This window comes from Chiloscyllium punctatum, chromosome 19, assembly GCF_047496795.1.
Source record: "Chiloscyllium punctatum isolate Juve2018m chromosome 19, sChiPun1.3, whole genome shotgun sequence".
NCBI classification, from domain to species: domain Eukaryota; kingdom Metazoa; phylum Chordata; class Chondrichthyes; order Orectolobiformes; family Hemiscylliidae; genus Chiloscyllium; species Chiloscyllium punctatum.
In genome coordinates this window covers 46150849-46171902 of record NC_092757.1, presented here as the reverse complement: position 1 = coordinate 46171902, position 21054 = coordinate 46150849, and the positions used below count along the sequence as shown (strand labels likewise).

Here is a 21054-nt window from a genome sequence, read left to right as displayed (position 1 = left end):
AGAGCACTAAGAGAGACACCTGTTTAGCAGACACCCCAGGAAGATCCAAATTCCTTAAAAAAAAAACTTCATCTTATCCCATCTGTCTTCACCGCATTCAGACTGGTAAAGTTCAGAGTAAAACCGCCAAAATGGCTCGTTAATCTTTTTAGCATCATAAGTAAGATTCCATTCTCTAATAGAAGCAGTAGACTTCTTCCTGACCAAATATGCCAGGTAATTATCCGGCCTATCCCCATGCTCAAACAGCTTCTGCTTTGCAAAGGCAAGTTCTTTCCTTGCTGTATGCGTGAGCATGGAGTTTGAGATAGATCAAAGGGTTGTGATCCACTGCAGCTTAGTCACTGACAGTCTACTGTGATATGCCATCTCTGCTGTCTTCAATCGTGTCTCAAGTAGACGCTGCTGCTCTCCCTCTAGTCACTTCTGACTGGCCACGTATGAGATAATTATCCCTCTAACATAGGCCTTAGCAGTCTCCCACAGAACGGATGGATTACTAGCTATACCCGAGTATAGCTTCAAATGCCCTGGAGAAGTGTCCTACAAACTTGCTGCCCTCTAGGATGAAGGGATCCATCTACCAGTACCGTGAGCCCATTGCATCACCCTTAATCTTAACCATTAAATACACCGCTGCATGGTCAGAGATGGCAGTACTCCCAATCGAACAGATACCACCAAATCTAAAAATGCTGTGGGAGTTAGGAAATAATCAATCCTTGTGTGGCATTTAGGAGCATTGGAAAAGAATGTAAAATCTCTGCCCGTAGGGTGTAAACATCTCCAAAGGTCTACCAACCTCCGTTCCCCACATAGATCACCCAACTGCTTAGCTTGTGGAGAAAGCTTTGGGAGGCCTTTGGGCATTCTATCCAACATAGGATTCATAAGGTGGTTAAAGCCCCCCACCCCCAACCCATAATAACATGCCGCAACACCAAGGCCATCAGCTTAGTGCATTCGTCACAAAGCTAAGAGGGTGGGCCGGAGGACAGTAGGCATTCAAAATACCATATTCCTCACCGTGTATAATGGCCTTAAAAATAACAAACTGACCATACTTATGTTTAACACAGTCTATTAAATTAAATGGGAGACCCTTCCAGATGAGTATTGCCACTCCTCTACTCTTGGTACTAAAAGACGAGAAAAACACCCAATCAAACCCACCCTGCTGTAACTTCGTGTTCCTTGTCATTTAAGATGAGTCTCCAATAACAAAGCAACGTTCACCCTCGCCTTTCTAAGGTTCAACGACGCCCTTTCTCTTTTACCTGGTGAATGAATCCCTCTGATGTTCCAGGTGCACCATTTAAGAATGCTGCTAACCATGATCCTTTACAATCACCTTTGACCTGCCGAGAGGAAGAGTTTATCTTACAACACACTGAGCCTACTCAAAAGGAGACTCCGAGTCTACTTATATATAAAAAAAACAAAACAAAGCTAACTACAAAATACAAAAGGCACTTATTGAGGGACTCTACCCCTGTCCACAGAGGGAGCTTACATTTCCCACACACCCCTCCATTGCCCCCTTCCAGCTCAAACCGCACCCCAAACCCAAGCAAAGGAAGAAACCAAAGAAAGGACATTGTAAACATAAAGGTATAATTAAAACAGCGAGCATGCTGCCTACCCCCCCCCCCCCACAATATATCAATGGCTGTCCAGCACGGACAGGAAAAACCCACCATGAACAGCTTCTTTGGGAAGACAGTGAAAGTACAAGAAAATAAAAGCAAGACAAAAAAACCCCAGCCACTATTGTCCATGTCCATAAATACATCTACAATATTTTAATGTATCCAAGAAGTTTTTGGCTTGCTTCAAGGAATCAAACAACCACACAGTCTCCTCGTTAGTAACATGAAGCACTGCGGGGTATTTCATCGAATATTGAATACCGAGGTCCTTTAACCTTCTCTTAACCTCATCAAGTGATTTCCTCTTATGGATCACTGCCACAGAAAAGTCCTGGGAAAACATTATCTTAGTTCCCTGATAGGTCAGGGCCCGCGGAAGTCTCCCGAACTTTCTAGAAGTTTCCATGACTCTCTGCTTGTCCCTGTAACATTGAAATCTTATCAGAACCAGGTGGGTGTGCCGACCCTGACCAGATCTGCGCACCGGTAATCCGGTGAGCTCGGTCACCCTTCACCCGGTCTGCCTTGGCATCCCACCAAGAAATTGTGGCAGCCAGTCTTCAAAACAAACTTTGCTGGCTGCCCACCTTCTTCTCCCTCCGGCAGTCCGACGACCCGGATATCTTTCCTCTTCCCTCGATTTTCCAGGTCTTTGACTTGCCCAGTCAAGGCCCGAACCTGTTTCTCAAAGGCTGGGATCTGCCCCACCGAGGGCTCGACCTCTGACCCCGACACCGCGGTCCACCGCTTAACCTCTACGACTCGCTTCCCAAGCCCTTCCAAATCCTCCCCATGCTTTTGCAGCATGGCTGAGATGGGCTGCAGCTGGTTACGAGTCTCTTCCCCCCCCCCCCATCTCCTGGATCAGCTGTCTGTTCGCTCCGCGTTCCTCCACGATGTTCTGCTGGACAGACATTTCTTTCACAGCTGCTGAGGGAGCTGCAGCTGCTTCCCCAGTGACCGCCTCGGGCCTGCCCTATGGTTTTGAGTGTCCCGAGTACTTGAGACTTGGCCATTTGCTTCCCCTTAGTCATTCTCGCATGCTCGATAGAGGATTTAAATGGTTGTATTACCAATTAACAATTATCTTTTTCCAAAAAAACTAAGATGAGGGGTGGAAAAAAATGACTACTCTGGGTTGGGGTGCAGAGCTCAACAAAGCTGATCTATTCAGATCGCTGCCATCTTGAATCCTCTGGTGGTGCTGGTTGACGGGAGGATTGTTAGCCAAGCCTTTGTGACTGCCATCACCTCTTCCAACATGAGACCGTTTATACGCACCTTGTTTAACACCACATCCAAAAGACAGGACCGTCTGCCAGCAATGCTGCAGACGTTGCTGTCCTGGATTTTGGATGGTGCTCAAGTCTCTGGGTAATTCTTGGACCTTCCAAGTGAGAGGCTAATGTGCTATCACTAAACTCGAGAAAAGTGAGGCCTGCAGATGCTGGAGATCAGGGTCGAGAGTGTGGTGCTGGAAAAGCACAGCAGCTCAGGCAGCATCTGAGGAGCAGGAAAATTGACGTTTCAGGACTAAGCTCTTCATTAGGATGAAGGGCTTATGCCCAAAACATCGACTCTCCTGCTCCTCACATGCTGCCTGACCTGCTGTGCTTTTCCAGCACCACACTCTCGACCCTGATCTCCAGCATCTGCAGGCCTCACTTTTCTCGAGTTGATTATTTCGTGTCACGGGCCAACAGACAGATTTGGGATAAGGGATTCTTTTCAGGCTGGCAAATTATAACCGCTAAGATTCCACAGGGATCAGTGCTGGGACACCAACTGTTCCCAATATAAACTATTGACGAGGAGGAAAGAATGTACTGTCGCCCGATTAACAGACAACGTGAAAATGGGAGGAAAGGCAAGTTGTGGAGGGAGGTACAAACAGTTCATAGAGATGGTTCGGAGATACCGGTGTTGGACTGAGGTGTACAAAGTTAAAAATCACACAACACCAGGTTATAGTCCAATAGGTTTAATTGGAAGCCCTAACTTTCGGAGCGCTGCTCCTTAATGTAGCCCTAACCCTACCACCTGATGAAGGAGCGTCGCTCCGAAAGCTGTTGTACTTCCAATTAAACCTGTTGGCCTATAACCTGGTGTTGTGTGATTTTTAAGTTCGCAGAGAGCTACCGATAAGTAAAGTGGTCAAAAAGTTGGCAAACTGAGTATGACGTAGAGAAAATGTAAGGTTGTTCAGTATGGAAGGAGAACAAAAGAATGAAGCCTTAATTAAATGGAGAAAAGCTGCAGGAAGCTACAACTCAAAGGGACGTTGGCGGGGACTTGAGTGAAACACAGAAAGCTAGTACGCAAGGGCAGCAGCTGATTGGAGGATTAATGAAATGTTGGCAATTCCATCAAGGCAGTTGGAATATGAGTAGAAATCTTAGAAGGGTAGGCGATGGCCTAGTGGTATTATCCAAACCCATGACCACTACCATTTGGAATGGCAAAGGCAGCAGATACATGATCTTCAAGTTCCCTGCTTTGGGAATATCGTTCTGTTCCTTCAGAGTCACTGGGTCACAATCCTGGAACTCTGTCGTTAGCAGCACTGTGATGTCGGATTTGGGAGCGAGGGAGGTAGGATTTGTTCCAACAGTTAGCCAATATAGGCAGTTGACGATTTGTAAGGAATTTTCAGAAAGTTTATTGAGGAGGAGGAGTTGAAATACAATGCAGTGTTCAATGAGACAAAGGAAAGACCTGTGACAGATGAGAACACTTTACTGATTCCAAAGTCTTCCTGAGCAATGGAGAATTCAGGGCACCAGCTTTTCAGTCTTTGTACCTGACTTCTTGCCCTCTTTGGTGGTAAACGTCTCCGCCCTTCCCTTGGGCTGATGTAGGGGACTCCTAGTTTCCTCCCCAGATGGACAGTGGCTCAGTCCCACAGACAACCTGCCCTTGGATATTCTTATGGCCTCTCCTTTGTTTTCTTATACAGAGACCTGATCGTATTTGTTAGAAAGCTAGCTCCTGTTGTAATACTGAGGATATACAGAAAACATGAAATGCTAACAATTCCGTTTTCAAGCAAACCCAAATTCCCAACAGTGGGTCTACCTGCGACCCAAGGACTGCAGTGGCACAATAAATGCTCACCACCATGTTCTCACCAGCAACTCGGGATCCCATGAATGAAATAAATAAACCCCATTCTTTTCAGTATTCACTGTGGAAATATCCAAACAAAGGCAAGCCTTTGAAATGCCTATGAAACCAACAATGGGGTAAAAACAATGACTGGATTAGTGGTGCTGGAAGAGCACAGCAGTTCAGGCAGCATCCAACGAGCAGCAAAATCGACGTTTCGGGCAAAGGCCCTTCATCAGGAATGGCTTTTGCCCAAAACGTCGATTTCGCTGCTCGTTGGATGCTGCCTGAACTGCTGTGCTCTTCCAGCACCACTAATCCAGTATTTGGTTTCCAGCATCTGCAGTCATTGTTTTTACCTCATTGATAAAAACAATGACTGCAGATGCTGGAAACCAGATTCTGGATTAGTGGTGCTGGAAGAGCACAGCAGTTCAGGCAGCATCCAATGAGCAGCGAAATCGACATTTGACAAGAAGCTTTGACAATCCATTATGAAGAAACTGCTCAGCTTACAACGGTCTTTTTAAAAAAAGTGTCAATCAATGACAGCCATTTGTGTTATCAATGACAATATGCTATTTTACACCTCACTTTTTTGTAAATGTATAGACAACAGGGGAACATGTAGCAGGCTGTGAAGGGGGAAGGAGCGCGAGGGACAATGAAGGGGGAAGGAGCGCGAGGGACAATGAAGGGGGAAGGAGCGCGAGGGACAATGAAGGGGGAAGGAGCGCGAGGGACAATGAAGGGGGAAGGAGCGCGAGGGACAATGAAGGGGGAAGGAGAGCGAGGGACAATGAAGGGGGAAGGAGAGCGAGGGACAATGAAGGGGAAGGGCAGGGGGGACTGCCAAGGGAGGAGGAGGACTGAGCTGAGTGAGGCTGCGGATGGGGAAAGAGGATGGAGTCTGTGAAATGGGAGATGGGGGGGGTGGACTGCGAAGGGAAGGGGGTCTGCAAAGTGGGAGCGCTAGGGGCAAAAAAGGCGGAAGAGAGAATGGCGTCTGCAAAGAGGGAAGAGAAGCTTTAGAGGGGAAAATGTGATTTTAAGTCTTCCAGCAGAGAACTACTCAGCTAACTGGGAACCAGGAAATCGTAAAGTCATTGAAGTACTTAATTCCTTGAAAATGAACATGGAGTATCTTGCTTAAAGCTGCAGACATTCAGCAGCAACGATAAGTTGGAGAAAAATCTACTGGCCCCCATTATAATGAGCTCTGTCAACTGGATATTCAGTTTTATTTTGTAAGGATTTGTCTTTATGTATTATCACACCTCAATGCAAATCTCTCAAGGTGAAATGACTGTATTTAGGATGTGGACTTTTGTGTATAGAAGTGTGCAACAGTTATTTTGAAAATACTTTTGCGAACGTGTGCCTGTTGTTCTGTGATAACTGAAAGACTGTTTCTAGGAAATTAATGCTTTCCTTGTGTGTGTAAGTTTAATGAATTGATAATTGGGGTTATTGATGAATTCTTCAAATTCTGCTTCTGAGAGAATCTAAATACCTGCTATGTCAAATCAAATATTGTTACTGTGTGACCAGATCTCCTCATTTATTAGCTATTAAGAATGAAACTGTAGAACTCAAGAAAATCTCAAATGAAGTCCTCAAAAATATTAGTTTCACCTCTGCTTGAATATTTAGTTGACTCTCTTGGTGCTTCTAGTTGACTGCTAATTATACAATGTTCCTTGGTTGATTCCACCTGTGTTTAAATCTTGACATCCATGTTCTTTTCTGTAGACCATCAAACAACTCATGAGGAAGGAAGTGACCCTTGAATTCTCCCGCGATCGCAAATCCATGTCTGTTTATTGCTCTCCGACCAAGACCGTGGGGGATTCAGGAAGCAAAATGTTTGTGAAGGTAAGAAGCCATCAGAACGCGATGGAGAAGTCACCTGACCTCATGGTTTAGTTTGAGCATCTGTTGCTGAAGATGTGAGGACGACAGCACGTAAGGTCAAATCACAGGAAGGAAAGGAACATTATAACAGTCCAAAGGTACCTTGAAGGCAGCAATGATGGAGCCACACTCCCAACGACAACATTTGTACCCATTAGGAAGAACCCATTCTGTGCAATCTCCAATCTATTCCTGACCAATGGACTGGTGTTTGCACCAGTTAGCTGCTTGGTGTGCTATTAATCTTTCTTACCTTACAATTATAACACAAGAATGATACTGAGGGCCTGAGTACTTTATCACTTGTTTTACCCATGAGCTGCAGACTGGATATGGTCACTATGTTTCAGTAAGGCAAATATTGGGTGTTGTTTTTAAAAACTGTGACCTTGTGAATTGTTGCTGCAATTGGAGAGGGGGTGGTGCCAGAGCATAGACGAGTGATTGAGAAGTACGGATAATGCTCTGGGGACATCCTGTCTTGGCAGCTGGTGCAGTTTGAATTTGGTTCATAATCCTGGAAGGTAAAGCTACTCTCAATCCTGATCATGTCCACTATTCAGCATCTGTTTGTAATGCCCAGCAATTTCACTAATGGGAAGGGAATCTGCTATCCTTACCCAGTCTGGCCTAAATGTGGCTCCAGACCCACAGCAATGTGGTTCAGCCTGAATGGCTTTGTTTAGCCGCTCAGGTCAAGGGCGAAATGTTGGCCTTGCTGACAATGTCTGACTTAAAAACTGAAAAAGGATCAGGATCAGGAGTTGGAATCTGGGAAACCTGCAGTTTTTACCATTTGTTGTGAAGCCAGGCGAATCCAATTGGGAACACAGTATAACCAGTATTTACACCGAGTGCACAGTGTGCGGGCATGTTCCCCTGACAGTGCGTGGGCACATTCACATGTGCAGCAGGTTTTATTAAGCAATAACACAGTATTGAAATTTTTAAAAAATGGTGCCCCTGGTATTATTTGTCCATTCTGTTCGTGGTCTCTCCCACAGGAATCCTTATGATGAAGTGCATCTTGGCAGATGCTCCGATAGATCGTGTATGTTGGTGTGCAGCCTGGGATCACTGTCAGATTTTGTGGGTCTGTACTGGGATCTCTTCTCAGCCACATACTGGCAGGAGCTCAGACCAGGAGCAGCATCTCATTTTTTTCAACAGGGTTTGCACATTAGTCAAGGTTTTAAGGCCTCACTTTGGCAAAGACTAAATCTGCCTCCCACTGACTCACTCACTTGGGGAATAAATGCTGACCCAGCCAGCAACGCCCACATCCACAAGTGAATGACAATTTTTAAAAAAAAATTATGGGAGCTAGTGTTTCTGAACTGAAAGATGTTTGCTGTCTTTCTGCAGTGATGCAGTTTCTGTTTAAAGGCCTCTTGTCCCACTTGCAAAAAAAAAACAGTCTAAATTCAAGAGCTGTTTGATGTGTCCTGTGAATGTCGGTGTGACTCCAGCTGAGGGAGGCTTGGTTCAGACATGAGCCCATGGCTACAGGACACCGGGAACGTGCAAAGTAACTGCCCTGAGCTGACAGTGAACGCTTCAATCCTCAGGCATAACATAGCACCTGTAGCTTTCCTGCCTGATAACTAGCTTACAAAGGGTAGAATCACCTCTCATTGACCACTTCCCAGGAAGAATAGATCAAACCTTCACCTCCTTCACCTCAGTGGTTCACAGCGTTCTTTCCAAGCAATAACGCCACGTGTGCGCACAGGAAGATTCCACATGACAGTGTTGCGGCGAATGAGTCACTTGAGTGCTGGCAATTCAGATTGAGGGATGAGCATTGGCTGGGGACCTGAGAGAGTTTCCCTGCTGTTCTTTGAAGCAGTACCACAGAATGGTTTACATCTACCTGAACAGGTGAAAGGAAGCTCATCGGAAAGACCCCCTGACACCTCCAAAGAATACAGCTCTCTCTTCTATAGTCTGCAGTGAGACCTGAACCAACGTTGACAACTTGAATTTATAGGGCAGCTGTAATGCCTCCGGACACTGTTATGGTGTGACACCTAACAATAAGCCACATGGAAACCCAACACCTTGGTCAGAGAGATATATACCTGCTTAAGAAATATTAGGAAGAAGCAGTATTGGAAGGCCTGAGTGCTTTAGGGAGAGAATCCCAGAGGGTTGGGGCTTGGGTAATTGAAGCCAAGACCACCCACAAAGGATTAATTAAAATCAATAATGCGTAAAGAGTCCAGAATTAGCTGAGTACAGAGGTAGAACATTACAGCGCAGTACAGGCCCTTCGGTCCTCCATGTTGTGCCGTGCCAACCTGTGGAACCAATCTGACGCCTATCTATCCTACACTATTCCATTTTCATCGATATGTTTATCATCTGGGCATGGGGGGCAGTGATGTGAGGTTGGAGGAGATTACAGAAATTGTGAAGGGTAAAAGCCTGGAGCTGTTTGAAAGCTTTGGCACCTGGTCAACACTTTGATTTTCATGTAAATTGACGATCCCTACAATCCTGCCAAGATTTCTGTATTACTCTAACTGTGGCCTTGAGTGTCCCTAATTTTAATCATTCCAACATCGATGGCCATGTGCTGTCACTTGTCTGAGGTCGAACTAAGCTCCTCCCTAAATCTCTCCACCTCTCTGTAAAACTTGCCTTTGACTGAGCCCTGAGTCATCTGACCTCCTGGCTCCTTATGTCATTGTTTTGTACCATTCCTTCAGGCATTTTATAACATTAAGGGCACTATGTGAATCAATGTTGTTATTATGAAATGAGTGAACAGGATTTGATGTGATTTAGGACACCAGCAACAAAGGTTTGAATAACCTTTTGATTAATCAAGTGTAACACGTGTGACCAATATCTTGCAGGAAACATTCTGGAATCCATAGAATTCTGGAGGCTGACCAAAAACACACCTATTAGCTCAATAATCACGTCGTTCAGAACGTTGGAGCATAGGTCATCATTGTTTAAAAGCAAAGCATTCCAGATGCTGGAAATCTTGAATGAAAACAGAGTGCTGTAGAAATTCATTAGGTCTAGGAGCATCTGTGGAGAGAACACTGGAATTCGTAATATTGAAGCAGGCCATTCAGCCCGTTGAGTCCACACTGACCCCCCAATGAGCATCTGACCCAGATGCTCCCCTCTCCCCTGTTCCTCTAACCCTGCATTTCCCATGGTTAGTCCACCTAACCTGCGTGACCTTGGACACTATTTAGCATGGCCAATCCACCTAAGCTGCACATCTTTAGAAAGAAACAATTAATGTTTAGAGTCCAGTATTTTTGTTTCTGTTTTTATTTTAGTTTGTCTGCTATTTCCTTACCCCATCCCCCTTCCCCTCCCTCCTATTATGGCTTCTTCTGTCTGTGCCTGTAATAGACTCATATTTAGTATTGCTAACACTATTTTTTTACATGTTATATAGAAGTTTTCACAACGTGTTCTTACATTTCTTGCTGCGTAACTTTCATATTTTATTTTCCTTCTTTACAAGTGTTTTGGTGCTCCTTTTGCTAATTTCTAAAATGCTGTCTCTTTCTTTTACTACAATATGACCATCCCTCTGCCAATTATTTCCCTCAGTCCCTGCGAATCTGTCACTGTCATACTTTGAATCTGCTGCCCATCTGAGCATCCACAGCTCTTGCTAAAGAATCCTGAAGATATTTTCTTTGAAGTTCAGGAATTATGGTCAGGTTTTAAGTTCTCTTTTACACTCTGGGTACAGTAGCCAGCATGTTGTTCTTGCAGAGCCATTGCAATCTGTAGTTTGATGATGTAACAGGAAGAGGGGAAGGACAGTGGCTCAGTGCTGCCTCACAGCGCCAGGGGACCCCAGTGTGATTCCAGCCTCGGGCCACTGTCTTGTGTGGAGTTTGCACGTTCTCTCCGTGTCTGCGTGGGTTTCCTCTGCATCCTCTGGTTTCAGTTCACAGTCCAGAGATGTGCAGGTTAGGTGGGTTGGCCGTGCTAAATTGCCTCATAGTGTTCAGGGATGTGTACGTTCGGTGGTTTAGCCATGGAGGATGTGGGATTATGGGGATAGGGGCAACAGGCTGGGTCCGGGTGGGGGAGGGAAGCAGACCCGATGGGCCAAATGGCCTCTCCCACAGTGTAGGGATGCTATGATTCTGATTTTTTTTTTTGCACCTTGCAGGTCACTAAATCTTTTACTTGAGGGTAAGCCGAATGCTCCTGATCTCACGCAAGCTCTTGTTTTCATTTCAGGGAGCCCCAGAGGGGATCATTGAACGCTGCAACTACATTCGCTGTGGTACATTGAAGGTGGCCCTGAACCCTCGCTTGAAGGAAAAGATCATGGGTGTAATCAAGGAATGGGGAACAGGACGGGACACCCTCCGCTGCCTCGCGCTGGCAACGCGGGACCACCCACCCCGGAAGGAGGACATGGACTTGGAGGACCCGACAAAATTCGTCAAGTACGAGGTGAGAGGTACTTAAATCTACCGCAGACGTTGGCCGTGGAGGAAAGGGGGGGACGGGCTGTGAGGGATTGAGCATCGAGCTACCGTATTCTGTTCTTATGCTGGATCTTCACTGAGAGCCCACTGCACGCACGTTTCCCAACGGTGTTCAAGTAGCTGAGCCTCCAGTACCACGCTGAGGATATCGGGCAGGACGATGGGCTCGAGTCTCTGGAGTGGCACTTGAAGTGGCAACTCTCTGACTCGGAGGTGGGGAACGCTGCTACTGAACTAACTTTGACCCCCTGAAGATGAAGGGGCATGAGTGTTGCTGGGAACTCGACGGAGATGTGGTGGTACAGCTTCTCGATTTGCACACACCCGGCCAGAATCACAAGAATGCCAAATCAAGATGGGAACGAGAATTTATCTTGTTGGAGGAAGAGGTCATAATCGAGCAGTTTGAATTGCTGTGACCTTTGGGTAGTCTTGCAACTGCACTGATGAGTGCCAGACTAAAAGCACTGTTCGATTATCTCTTTTCCTAGTAATACCCATGTTCTAAACTGCCAACTGACTGTGATGGGAGTTAAATGATTCCTGAGACAAAATAAGATTTCCATTGCAGATTACTTTTAAATGAATCTCTTCCGCACAAGAAGAAGATATCCTATATTGTTTGTTTCAGTTAAGTATTCTAACCTGGTGGGTATCCGTGCTGAGAGTCAGAATTTGCTAATTTTCATTTGGCTGGAAAACTCTCCTGTTAAGTATATAATAACAGAGTCAATTCAATGCCCAACCCAAAACATTAAACCACTTCCCATTCACTCATCCCACTGTGTGCAATTCCTGATCCAAGTGTAACATTTAAATGTAAAGCACTTTTCCAGGCATAAAACGTTCCATAATTTATCTGATTCTTAAGACTTGTCTCACTAAATTTAGCCCATTGATTTACAGATGCAGGAAACAAACGTATGTGGCAACAATTCGCCTGGAGTGAGGCAGATCCAGGGCCAGACTCCAGTCTATCTTAACAGAAAGGAGGGCACTGTGATTCGGAGGGCACTGAATCGTAGAATCCCCACAATGTGGAAGCAGGCCATTCGGCCCATTAGGTGCACACTGCCCCTCCAAAGAGCATCTCACCTAGACTCACCCCCACTACCCTATCCCTGTAAACCTGCATTTTCCATGGTTAATCCATCTAACCTGCGCATCCTAGGCACTAGGGGTCAATTTAGCATGGCCAATCGATCTAATCTTTGGACTGAGAGGAAACCAGAGCACCCGGAGGAAACCCACGCAGACACGGGGACAATGTGCAAATTCTACACAGACAGTCACCCAAGGCTGGAACTGAACCTGGGACCCTGGCACTGTGAGGCAGCAGCGCTAACCACTGAGCCACTATGCTGCACATCATTCTATTACTGTGGCGAGTCTCCATCCAGCCAAGAACTGTGCACACGCTGGGGCTCAGTGGGTGCCACTGTCAGCTCCCAGTCAGAAATATTTAGGGGGTTTGTGAGAGATCTGAGCACCAAGTGTGGGCCAACGTTTCTGTGCACAGCTGGGAGTTGGCTGCACTGCTGCGGGTGCCATCTTTCGGATGTGATGTGAAAACAGGCCTCCACCTGCTTCCTCAGGCCCACTCACAGATAAAGTGCAGGCGAGATCCTTCAGAGTTATCCAGTACTTAACTCTCAGCTTAAAAAAAGTCCTTTATCTGGTCACTTATCTCATTGCTGATGTTGGCAACTTCCTGAGTGCAATTGACTGCTACACTACAACAGTGTCCACACTTATAGCTGGCTGTAAAGCACTTTGCGATGTCCTGTTTTACAAGGTATCAGTGCATGTTTGTCTTATTTCTGGCTGACAAAATGATGGCAACAACTTGATGCCGTTTTCCGGTCTGTCTGGATGACAGTTGTTAATGTGGTGAGTGTTCTTTGAGCAATGATGTTCTGATAACGCTGCTGGATGGTCTTTTCATGCTCTGTGTCACACTCACTGAGCAGCCTTCCTGCAGAGTGACGGACGTTACAAGGAGCAGAAACATCACTGGGGGGGGTTTGTCTCCACCCCCCCCCCCAGTGAATGTTCAGCCTCATGGTGTCCTGTCTGCTCCCCACCCCCACACATTTCCCCCCCCACCCCCCAGCAAAAGTGCCAACATAGGAAGCTGGCAAAAAGGCACAAGCTTTTTCTGTACAAGGAAGCAGTGCCCGGGAAATGGGCTTATGGAGCAGGTTAATGTCGGATCCATTGCTTCCACGAGGAACACAAACTGCCCAGTGTGTGAACACATGGGGCTGTGGGCTAATGTTCTCTGGTTAACATCCAGGTACAGTCATTAATCGGAATAATGTGAGAGTATTTTCAGTAAACCTTAAACAAGTAATCATCGTCTGCTCCAGTTGAACTTCACCTTATGCCCATGGCACTCAGATTCTCTGATTTCTCGGTGAAATTCAAACCCTGCCAATCCCATTGTAGTCTGTCGAAATCCCATCCATTGGAATTCTCCTGATTTTTTGTTTTGGTTCGGTTAAAGGAGGATGTCGTATTGGCTGTGATGTCACTGTGTGGCAATGCCTCAAGATGATCCCATTTTCTTTCCCTTGATCTCTGCTGGCCAATAACAGCCAGGTTTCAGTTTTGCTTCCAAATCCGGCCATCCTGCATTAAAAAGAAATGCCTAGCTTGCCTAAGGGTTGCACTGGCCCTGCTCTGGAGCCAGTGGTAGTTCCCATCATCCAACTGGGAGGAAGTGAAGACTGCAGATGTTGGAGATCCGAGTCGAGAGTGTGGTGCTGGAAAAGCACAGCAGGTCAGGCAGCATCCGAAGAGCGGGAGAATTGACGTTTTTGGCATAAGCCCTTGATCAGGATCCTGATGAAGGGTTTATGCCCTGAAACGTCGATTCTCCTGCTCCTCTGATGCTGCCTGACCTGCTGTGCTTTTCCAGCACCAGTCTCAACCCATCATCCAGCAGTCCGGTTGAAGGATGGGTGTTTCAGGTCTGTCTGTTCAATGTGCCGATGAGGTGTAAGGGAGGGAAGCAGGATATTGACAAACATAGAAACGTAAGAATTCAGAGCAGGCTGCTTGGCCTGCTAACCCCGATCTGCTATTCAGTAACCTACCACGGGAAACTTTCACCATTTGCTTATCAACAATCTACATATCCCACTTTAAAATGATTCATAGACTCTGTTTCCGCCACCCTTTTGAGGATGCGAGATAAGATTCTCCTCATCTCAGTCTTCAATGGATGACCCATAATTTTTCAGCAGTGACCCTTATTTCAAGACACTCCCACAAGAGGAAACATTCCTTCCACAGCCACCTGTCGAGCCCCCTCAGGACCTTATTGGTTTCAGTCATGTTGGTGTGGTGCCTGACTGGCTCAGTAGTTAGCAACTGCTGCTTCACAGGGTCAGGGATCTGGGTTCAATTCCAGCCTCGGGTGACTGTCTGTTTGAAGCTAGCACGTTCTCCCCGTGTCAATGTGGGCTTCCTCTGGGTGCTCCCGGTTTCCTTCCATAGTGCAAGGATGTGCAGGTTAGGTGGATTGGCCATGCTAGATTGTCCCCAGGACTGTGCAGGCTAGATGGGTATGCCATGGGAAATACAGGGGAGGGGAAGTGGGTCTAAGGTAGGATGCTGTTCGGAAGGTCAATGCAGACACAATGGGCTGAATGGCCTGCTTCCACACTATTCTATGACAAGTCACCTCTTACTCTTTGAATCTCCAGTGAATACAAGTCTGGCCTGTGCAACCTTCCCTCAAGGTAACCCATCCATTATAGGTCTTAGGCCCTGAACTCCTTCCAACTCGTTTACATCCTAAATAAGGAGATGACCAATACTGTCCATACAAATGAATAGCAAGCTGGATATAACACCAGCGCTTCACTGGAGGCTCACTGATGATGTATGGTGACGAAACATCTGAAGACAAGCCTTCCAGCTCCGCAAACAAACTTGCATCCCGAACCTCAACCTGAGCTACAAATCTTCTCAAATCTCGCTAACATACTACATCTCCAGATCTGGGTCTTGCCAATACCCTATATAACTGAAGTATCATGCCCCTACTTTAGTATTGATTTCCCCTACAATACACAGTAATGTTCTTGGCTTTCCTGGTTACTTGCTGCACCTGTATACTAATCCGTTGCAATTCATGCACGAGGACCCCAAGGTTCCTCTGAATATTGGAACACTGCAATCCCTCATCTTTTAGCTAATATGCTTCTTTCTCATTCTCTGCAGTGTTTTCAGATTCAAATCCTCTGGACACCACATCCGTAATGAATGAAATAACTTGCACAGTGTGAGTGTGTCCTGGAGCTGTTAACAATCCGATAATTACATCTGAACTCCTGTCTCTCTTACTGGCAGTCATTCTGTACCCAGCAAGGTCCCATATGGGCAGATGCTGGCGTACGAATAAATATTGATCAGGACATCAGGGAAAACATTTCTGTTTCACTTCAAAGGGGACATTTTATATCCACCTGAGAGACACAACAGACCTCGGCTTAACAGCTTTTCGAAAATATAAGCTTTTCTGACACCTGCAAATTGCACTGGAGAGCTAGTTAGATTTTGTGCTCAAGTTTTCAGTAATGTAGATAAATTGTTATTCATGACCTGTGAGAAATATGTCAACCGTGAAAGTTTGAATTAATGCCTGTTTCTGTTGTGTTGTGCTGCTTTCTGATCTCCCCACTGCTGAGACATTAATTTCTTTCCTCTCTCCCTTCAGACTGACCTTACATTTGTTGGCTGTGTCGGGATGCTGGACCCACCAAGAAAGGAAGTTGTCAATTCCATAAAGATGTGTGAGAAGGCAGGCATCCGTGTCATCATGATCACCGGTGACAACAAAGGCACTGCCGTCGCCATTTGCCGGCGGATCGGAATCTTCCAGGAGGATGAAGACGTGACTGAGAGAGCCTACACTGGCCGGGAGTTTGACGATCTGACACCAGAAGAGCAGCGAGAGGCCTGTCGCTCTACATGCTGCTTTGCTCGTGTTGAACCTGCACACAAGTCCAAAATCATTGAGTACCTTCAGTCCTTCGACGAGATCACAGCTATGGTGAGTCTGGAGTTTCATTACCACTTCCCCCAACAACTGGATTCCCTCCTCACATTAATAACCTACCTCTTGCTATTGGTCACTTCTCCTAAAGCAACCTTATGTGCCTCAATGACTGATTACGCTCCAAATTTGCTTCAAGGCTATTGACAAAGTGAAAGGCACCATAGAAGTAGCAAGTTATGATTGTTCTATTCCTGAAGCTAAGACTCAACAACTTATTAAACAAAAGGTGTCAATTAGTGGAGAGGGTAGATACTTTGATGAGCCAATATGTTTGCTATGCCATTGATTGAGAATATATTTGCCCCCTCACCTTGTCGCGGAGCACTGAGGAGCCCCAAAAATATCTTCTGACCCCAATTTCTGATTCAAAGGTTTTTGCCAAAGGCTATCACTTTTTTTCCTCTGTAAAATCTATCACCATTTCAGATGGAAATCCAATGGATACACATGGCTTTCTGATATTACTGCTGTTTGAAGGAGACCTCAAGAGAGAGAGAGAGAGAGAGAGAGAGAGTGGGCCATGTTGTGAGATTAGAGTTCCTGCAACTATTAGTACAGCTTGTTTTCTGTCATATGTAATATGGTCAGTTCAGGTTATTTAAGCTAATTTAAGCCCCTCATGTTCCAACTCAATAATTTACAAAGTGTCCTTAATGCAGTAAATGTGTTACGTCCCTCTGTAGGAACTACCAAACATTTAGATAGACACCAAGGGAAAGAGAGAGGTGAGATGTGAGGAGAGGTTCCAAACATTTGATCCAGCTTTTGGATCAAAATCCTTCTCAGGGCTGCAAAGGTGGGGAAATATAGAAAAGGAATGTGTGGGCTTAGCACACACCCCAGGAAAGGTGTGGTAGGACTAAGGGCTTAGGGAAGTATAGGTTGTGGCCCAAGAGGCTCAAATATTGAGCACAAAGGGATGTTCTAAGCTGCAGACACAAATCTTCAACTTGCTGTAAAGGAAAGAGTCAGCATGGATACACAAAAGGGAAATCACACTTGACAAATTTGCTGGAAGTTTTTATGAGGATGTAACCAGCAGAGTTAAGGGACAGTCAGTGGATGTGGTTTAATTTGGATTTTCAGAAGGTTGAATATCCGAGATTAGAATTTAAAATTAAAGCACATGAGCTTGGGGTAGTTACTTTGTTTAGAGAAGTGGTTGGCAAACAGGAAACTAGTCGGGTACTGAAAGGATCAGTGCTAGGACCCCAGCTATTCCCAATATATTTACTTGTTTGTGGGACCTGGCCGTCCTTGGCTGAATCAGCATTTATTGCCCATTCCCTAGTTGCCCTTGGGAAGGTGGTGATGAGCTGCCTGCTTGTGCTGTAGGTAGACCCATATGCTGTTAGCAAAGAGTTCCCTAGGAGTTTAACCTGGTTATAGTGAAGAAACGGTAATATATTTCCAAGTCAGGATGGTGAGTGGTTTTGAGGAGAACTTACAGGAGGTGGTGTTCACATGTATCCACTGCCTTTGCCCTTGAAGTTGTGGGTTTGGAAGGTGCTGACTAAGGAGTCTCAGTGAATTTCTGCACTGCATCTTGTAGATAGTACATACTGCTGCTACTGAGCGTCGGTAGTGAAGTGACTGAATGGCACTGCATCCACAAGAAGTGAAACAGGCTGCTTTGTCCTGGATGGTGTCAAACTTGTGTATTATTGGAGCTGCACCCATCCAGGCAAGTGGGGAGTATTCCATCACACTCCCGACCTGTGCCTTGCAGATTTGGGGAGTCAGGAGGTGAGTATTCCTAGCCTCTGACCTGCTTTTGTAGCCATTGTTTACGTGGACAGTCCTCTTCAGTTTCTGGACAATGGTAACCCCAGGATGATAGTTAGGGATTTAATTGGGGTAAAGCCATTGAATGTTCAGGGCCAGTGGTTAGATTATCTCTTACAGGAAATGGTCATTTCCTGGCATTTCTGTGGCGTGAATGCTACTTAATTATATTAATGAATTAGATGAGGAAACTAAATGTAATACCTCAAAGTTTGCAGACAACACAACATAGTCAGGGAGGGTGAGCTGTAAGGAGGGTGTGGAAATGCTTCAGTGTAATTTGGGCAAGTTGATGAGTGAGTGGGTAAATGCATGGCAGATACAGTGTAATGGGGATAACTGAGGTTTTAAACCTTGGGAGCCAAAGCAGGAAGGCAGGTTATTATCTGAATGTGATAGATTGAGGAAAAAAGAGGTGTGAGAGACCTGGGTATCCTGGTACACAGGTCGCTGAAGGTGAGCATGCAGGTGCAGCAGGCAGTGAAGAAGGCAAATGGTATGTTGGCCTTGGTAGCGCAAGAGCAGAGATGTTTTGTAGCAGGGCCTTGGTGAGACCATACCTGGAGCATTGTGCGCGGTTTTGCCTCCTTATCTGAGGAAGAATGTTTTATCTGTGGAGGGAGTGCAGCGATTGATTCCTGGGATGGCACAATTGATATGTGAACAGACTGGATCAGTTGTCACTATTAGCACTGGAGTTAGAACAGTCGGGGGGGGTGGCTTCACATAGAAACCTATAACGTTCTAACAGGACAGACTAAATGCAGGAAGGATATTAGATGTTAGAGCAAACTGACTCTCAGTCAATGAAGCATGGCAATTGTCGATAATTAAAACATACCAGCCAGGACTTATGCCCGAAACGTCGATTCTCCTTCTCCTTTGATGCTGCCTGACCTGCTGCACTTTTCCAGCAACACATTTTTAAGCTCTGATCCCCAGCATCTGCAGTCCTCACTTTCTCCCAGCCAGGAATTATCCCATGTACAGCGGTGAGATGGATTAACAGGAAACTAAGTGTAATACCTCAAAGTTTGCAGCCAACACAAAGCAGTCAGGGAGGGTGAGCTGTAAGGAGGGTGTGGAAATGCTTACAGGTGATCTGTTTTGATCATAATGTAAAGGTGCAAGTTGGCCAGGATATAGATACAGCTTTCCAACTTTTCTCAATATCATCTTGAGATTGTTGGTGTTCACTTGAACCAAACAGCCTTGGTTTGGCCCAGTTCCTCCAACTGCCCCCATATCAGCCTGGATTACCAATTTGAATCCTTTAGTTGGTTGTAACAATGCCTCTAGATAACTGAGCTGACTTTTAATTTGTGGAATGTTGACCACTTGTATTCACTTTTCTGAGAAGGTTAGATGATAACAAGTGGTTGTCTTCTGGGAGTCATAGAGACAGTGAGAGAGAAATGTAGATTATGTTCTAATGACTTGTCTCTCATTAGACCGGTGATGGTGTTAATGATGCTCCTGCTCTAAAGAAGGCAGAAATTGGGATTGCGATGGGCTCAGGCACTGCCGTAGCTAAGACAGCTGCGGAAATGGTGCTGTCCGACGACAATTTTTCCACCATAGTCTCCGCAGTTGAGGAAGGCCGAGCCATCTACAACAACATGAAGCAGTTTATCCGCTACCTCATCTCCTCCAACGTGGGTGAAGTTGTCTGGTAAGAAGCTATTTGCATCATGCCTGCTCTCGATGGGCACCTATCTGCGACTCTTCAGCTGCTACTAATGCACCACCGCACCTTGGCAGGCTTACAGTCCTCCTACAGGCGGTGCTGGGTGGGCCCCTTCTCTGGAATTCCAGCAACGTAAAAGGAAATGTTTGGAAAGGTCCTGCCAGTTAGAGAGAGGGCTAGCAGACGAGAGCAGTTTAGCAGTGAGGTGGCCCAGATTCCAACGATAAATCCTCTAGACACATTCTTCAGACCAAAGTGAATGTCTATGCGTTAGGCCCCTTGAATATGTTAATGACTGAGTGCAAGTTGTCTTTTTTTCCCCCCCCCCCCCAATTTGAGCTTCCAGTGGGAGGTTGATGTTTAAATATTTGTTCACTCAGTGCCAAATCCGGAAAGTGAAACAATGTATTTGTACAATATAAGAGCTAGGGGCTAACATTAATAGCAAGGATAAAGAATTGGTTAGCTCCTGGGAAGGAGACCGTGGGGATAAATGGGTCGTTTCGGGTTAGCATTGCTGTAACTAATAAAGTGCACTGCAACCATTGCAGGGGCTTCAATCACTTACAATTTATGTCGGTGTGCAGGTTAGCCATGCTAAATTGTTCAGGGATGTGTAGGCTAGGGACATTAGTCAGGGGTAATGTAGAGTAACAGGGGAGGGGAATGGGTCTGGGTGGGATACTTGTCAGAGGGTCGGTATGGACTTGTTGGGCTAAATGGCCTGTTTCCACACTGTAGGGATTCTATGAACTGACTTGGATAAAGTGGGAACTTGTTGACAGAAGAAGTAGAGAGATCACAGGAAGGGGTACATCAGAGGGACATGGAGGTTCGTTGAGCATATTCAAATCAGAGCCTGATAAATCTCCACATGTTAACGATGCCAAATGAATGGGGATAGTGCGGGGAAATGGCATTGAGGTGGAAGATCAGCCATGATCCTGTTAAATGGCTGGGGAAGCTGAAAGGACTTGAATGGCCTATTCCTGTTTCCATGTTGCTCTCGGGGTGGGGGGGGGAGGTGTAGGTGAGTGGGTAAATAATTGGCAGGTGGAGTTTAATGAGGGGAACTGAACTTGTCCATTTTGGCAGCAGGAGTATAAAAGCAGGAAACTCCAGAAATGGAGAGAGATTGCTGCAGTGTGAGGTGTCCTAAGGCATCAATCACATCGAGTTAATCTGCAGGTACAGCAAGAGATGAGGAAGGCAAGTGGAATTCGTTGTACCTTACAAAGCAAATGGAATATAAAAAGTAAGGAAGTGTTTTACTGCAACAATATCGGGCCTTGGTAAGGCCACACCTGGAAGACAGTACCTAGTTTTGGTCTCCGTGTTTGAAAAAGGTTGTAATTGCTTTAGGAA

The 21054-nt window shown here is 45.8% G+C and overlaps 1 protein-coding gene across 2 annotated transcripts in view; it reads left to right on the top strand.

Annotated features, from left to right (window-relative positions):
* The window catches only part of atp2a3 (ATPase sarcoplasmic/endoplasmic reticulum Ca2+ transporting 3), a 203760-nt gene that overhangs the window by 148011 nt on the left and 34695 nt on the right, over positions 1 to 21054 (top strand). For both annotated transcript variants that reach the window (XM_072589319.1, XM_072589318.1), the window contains exons 12-15: positions 6507 to 6629; positions 10896 to 11114; positions 15876 to 16211; positions 19454 to 19674. In XM_072589319.1, coding sequence (XP_072445420.1) covers positions 6507 to 6629; positions 10896 to 11114; positions 15876 to 16211; positions 19454 to 19674 — 899 coding nt within the window. The remainder of the gene's footprint in view (positions 1 to 6506; positions 6630 to 10895; positions 11115 to 15875; positions 16212 to 19453; positions 19675 to 21054) is intronic.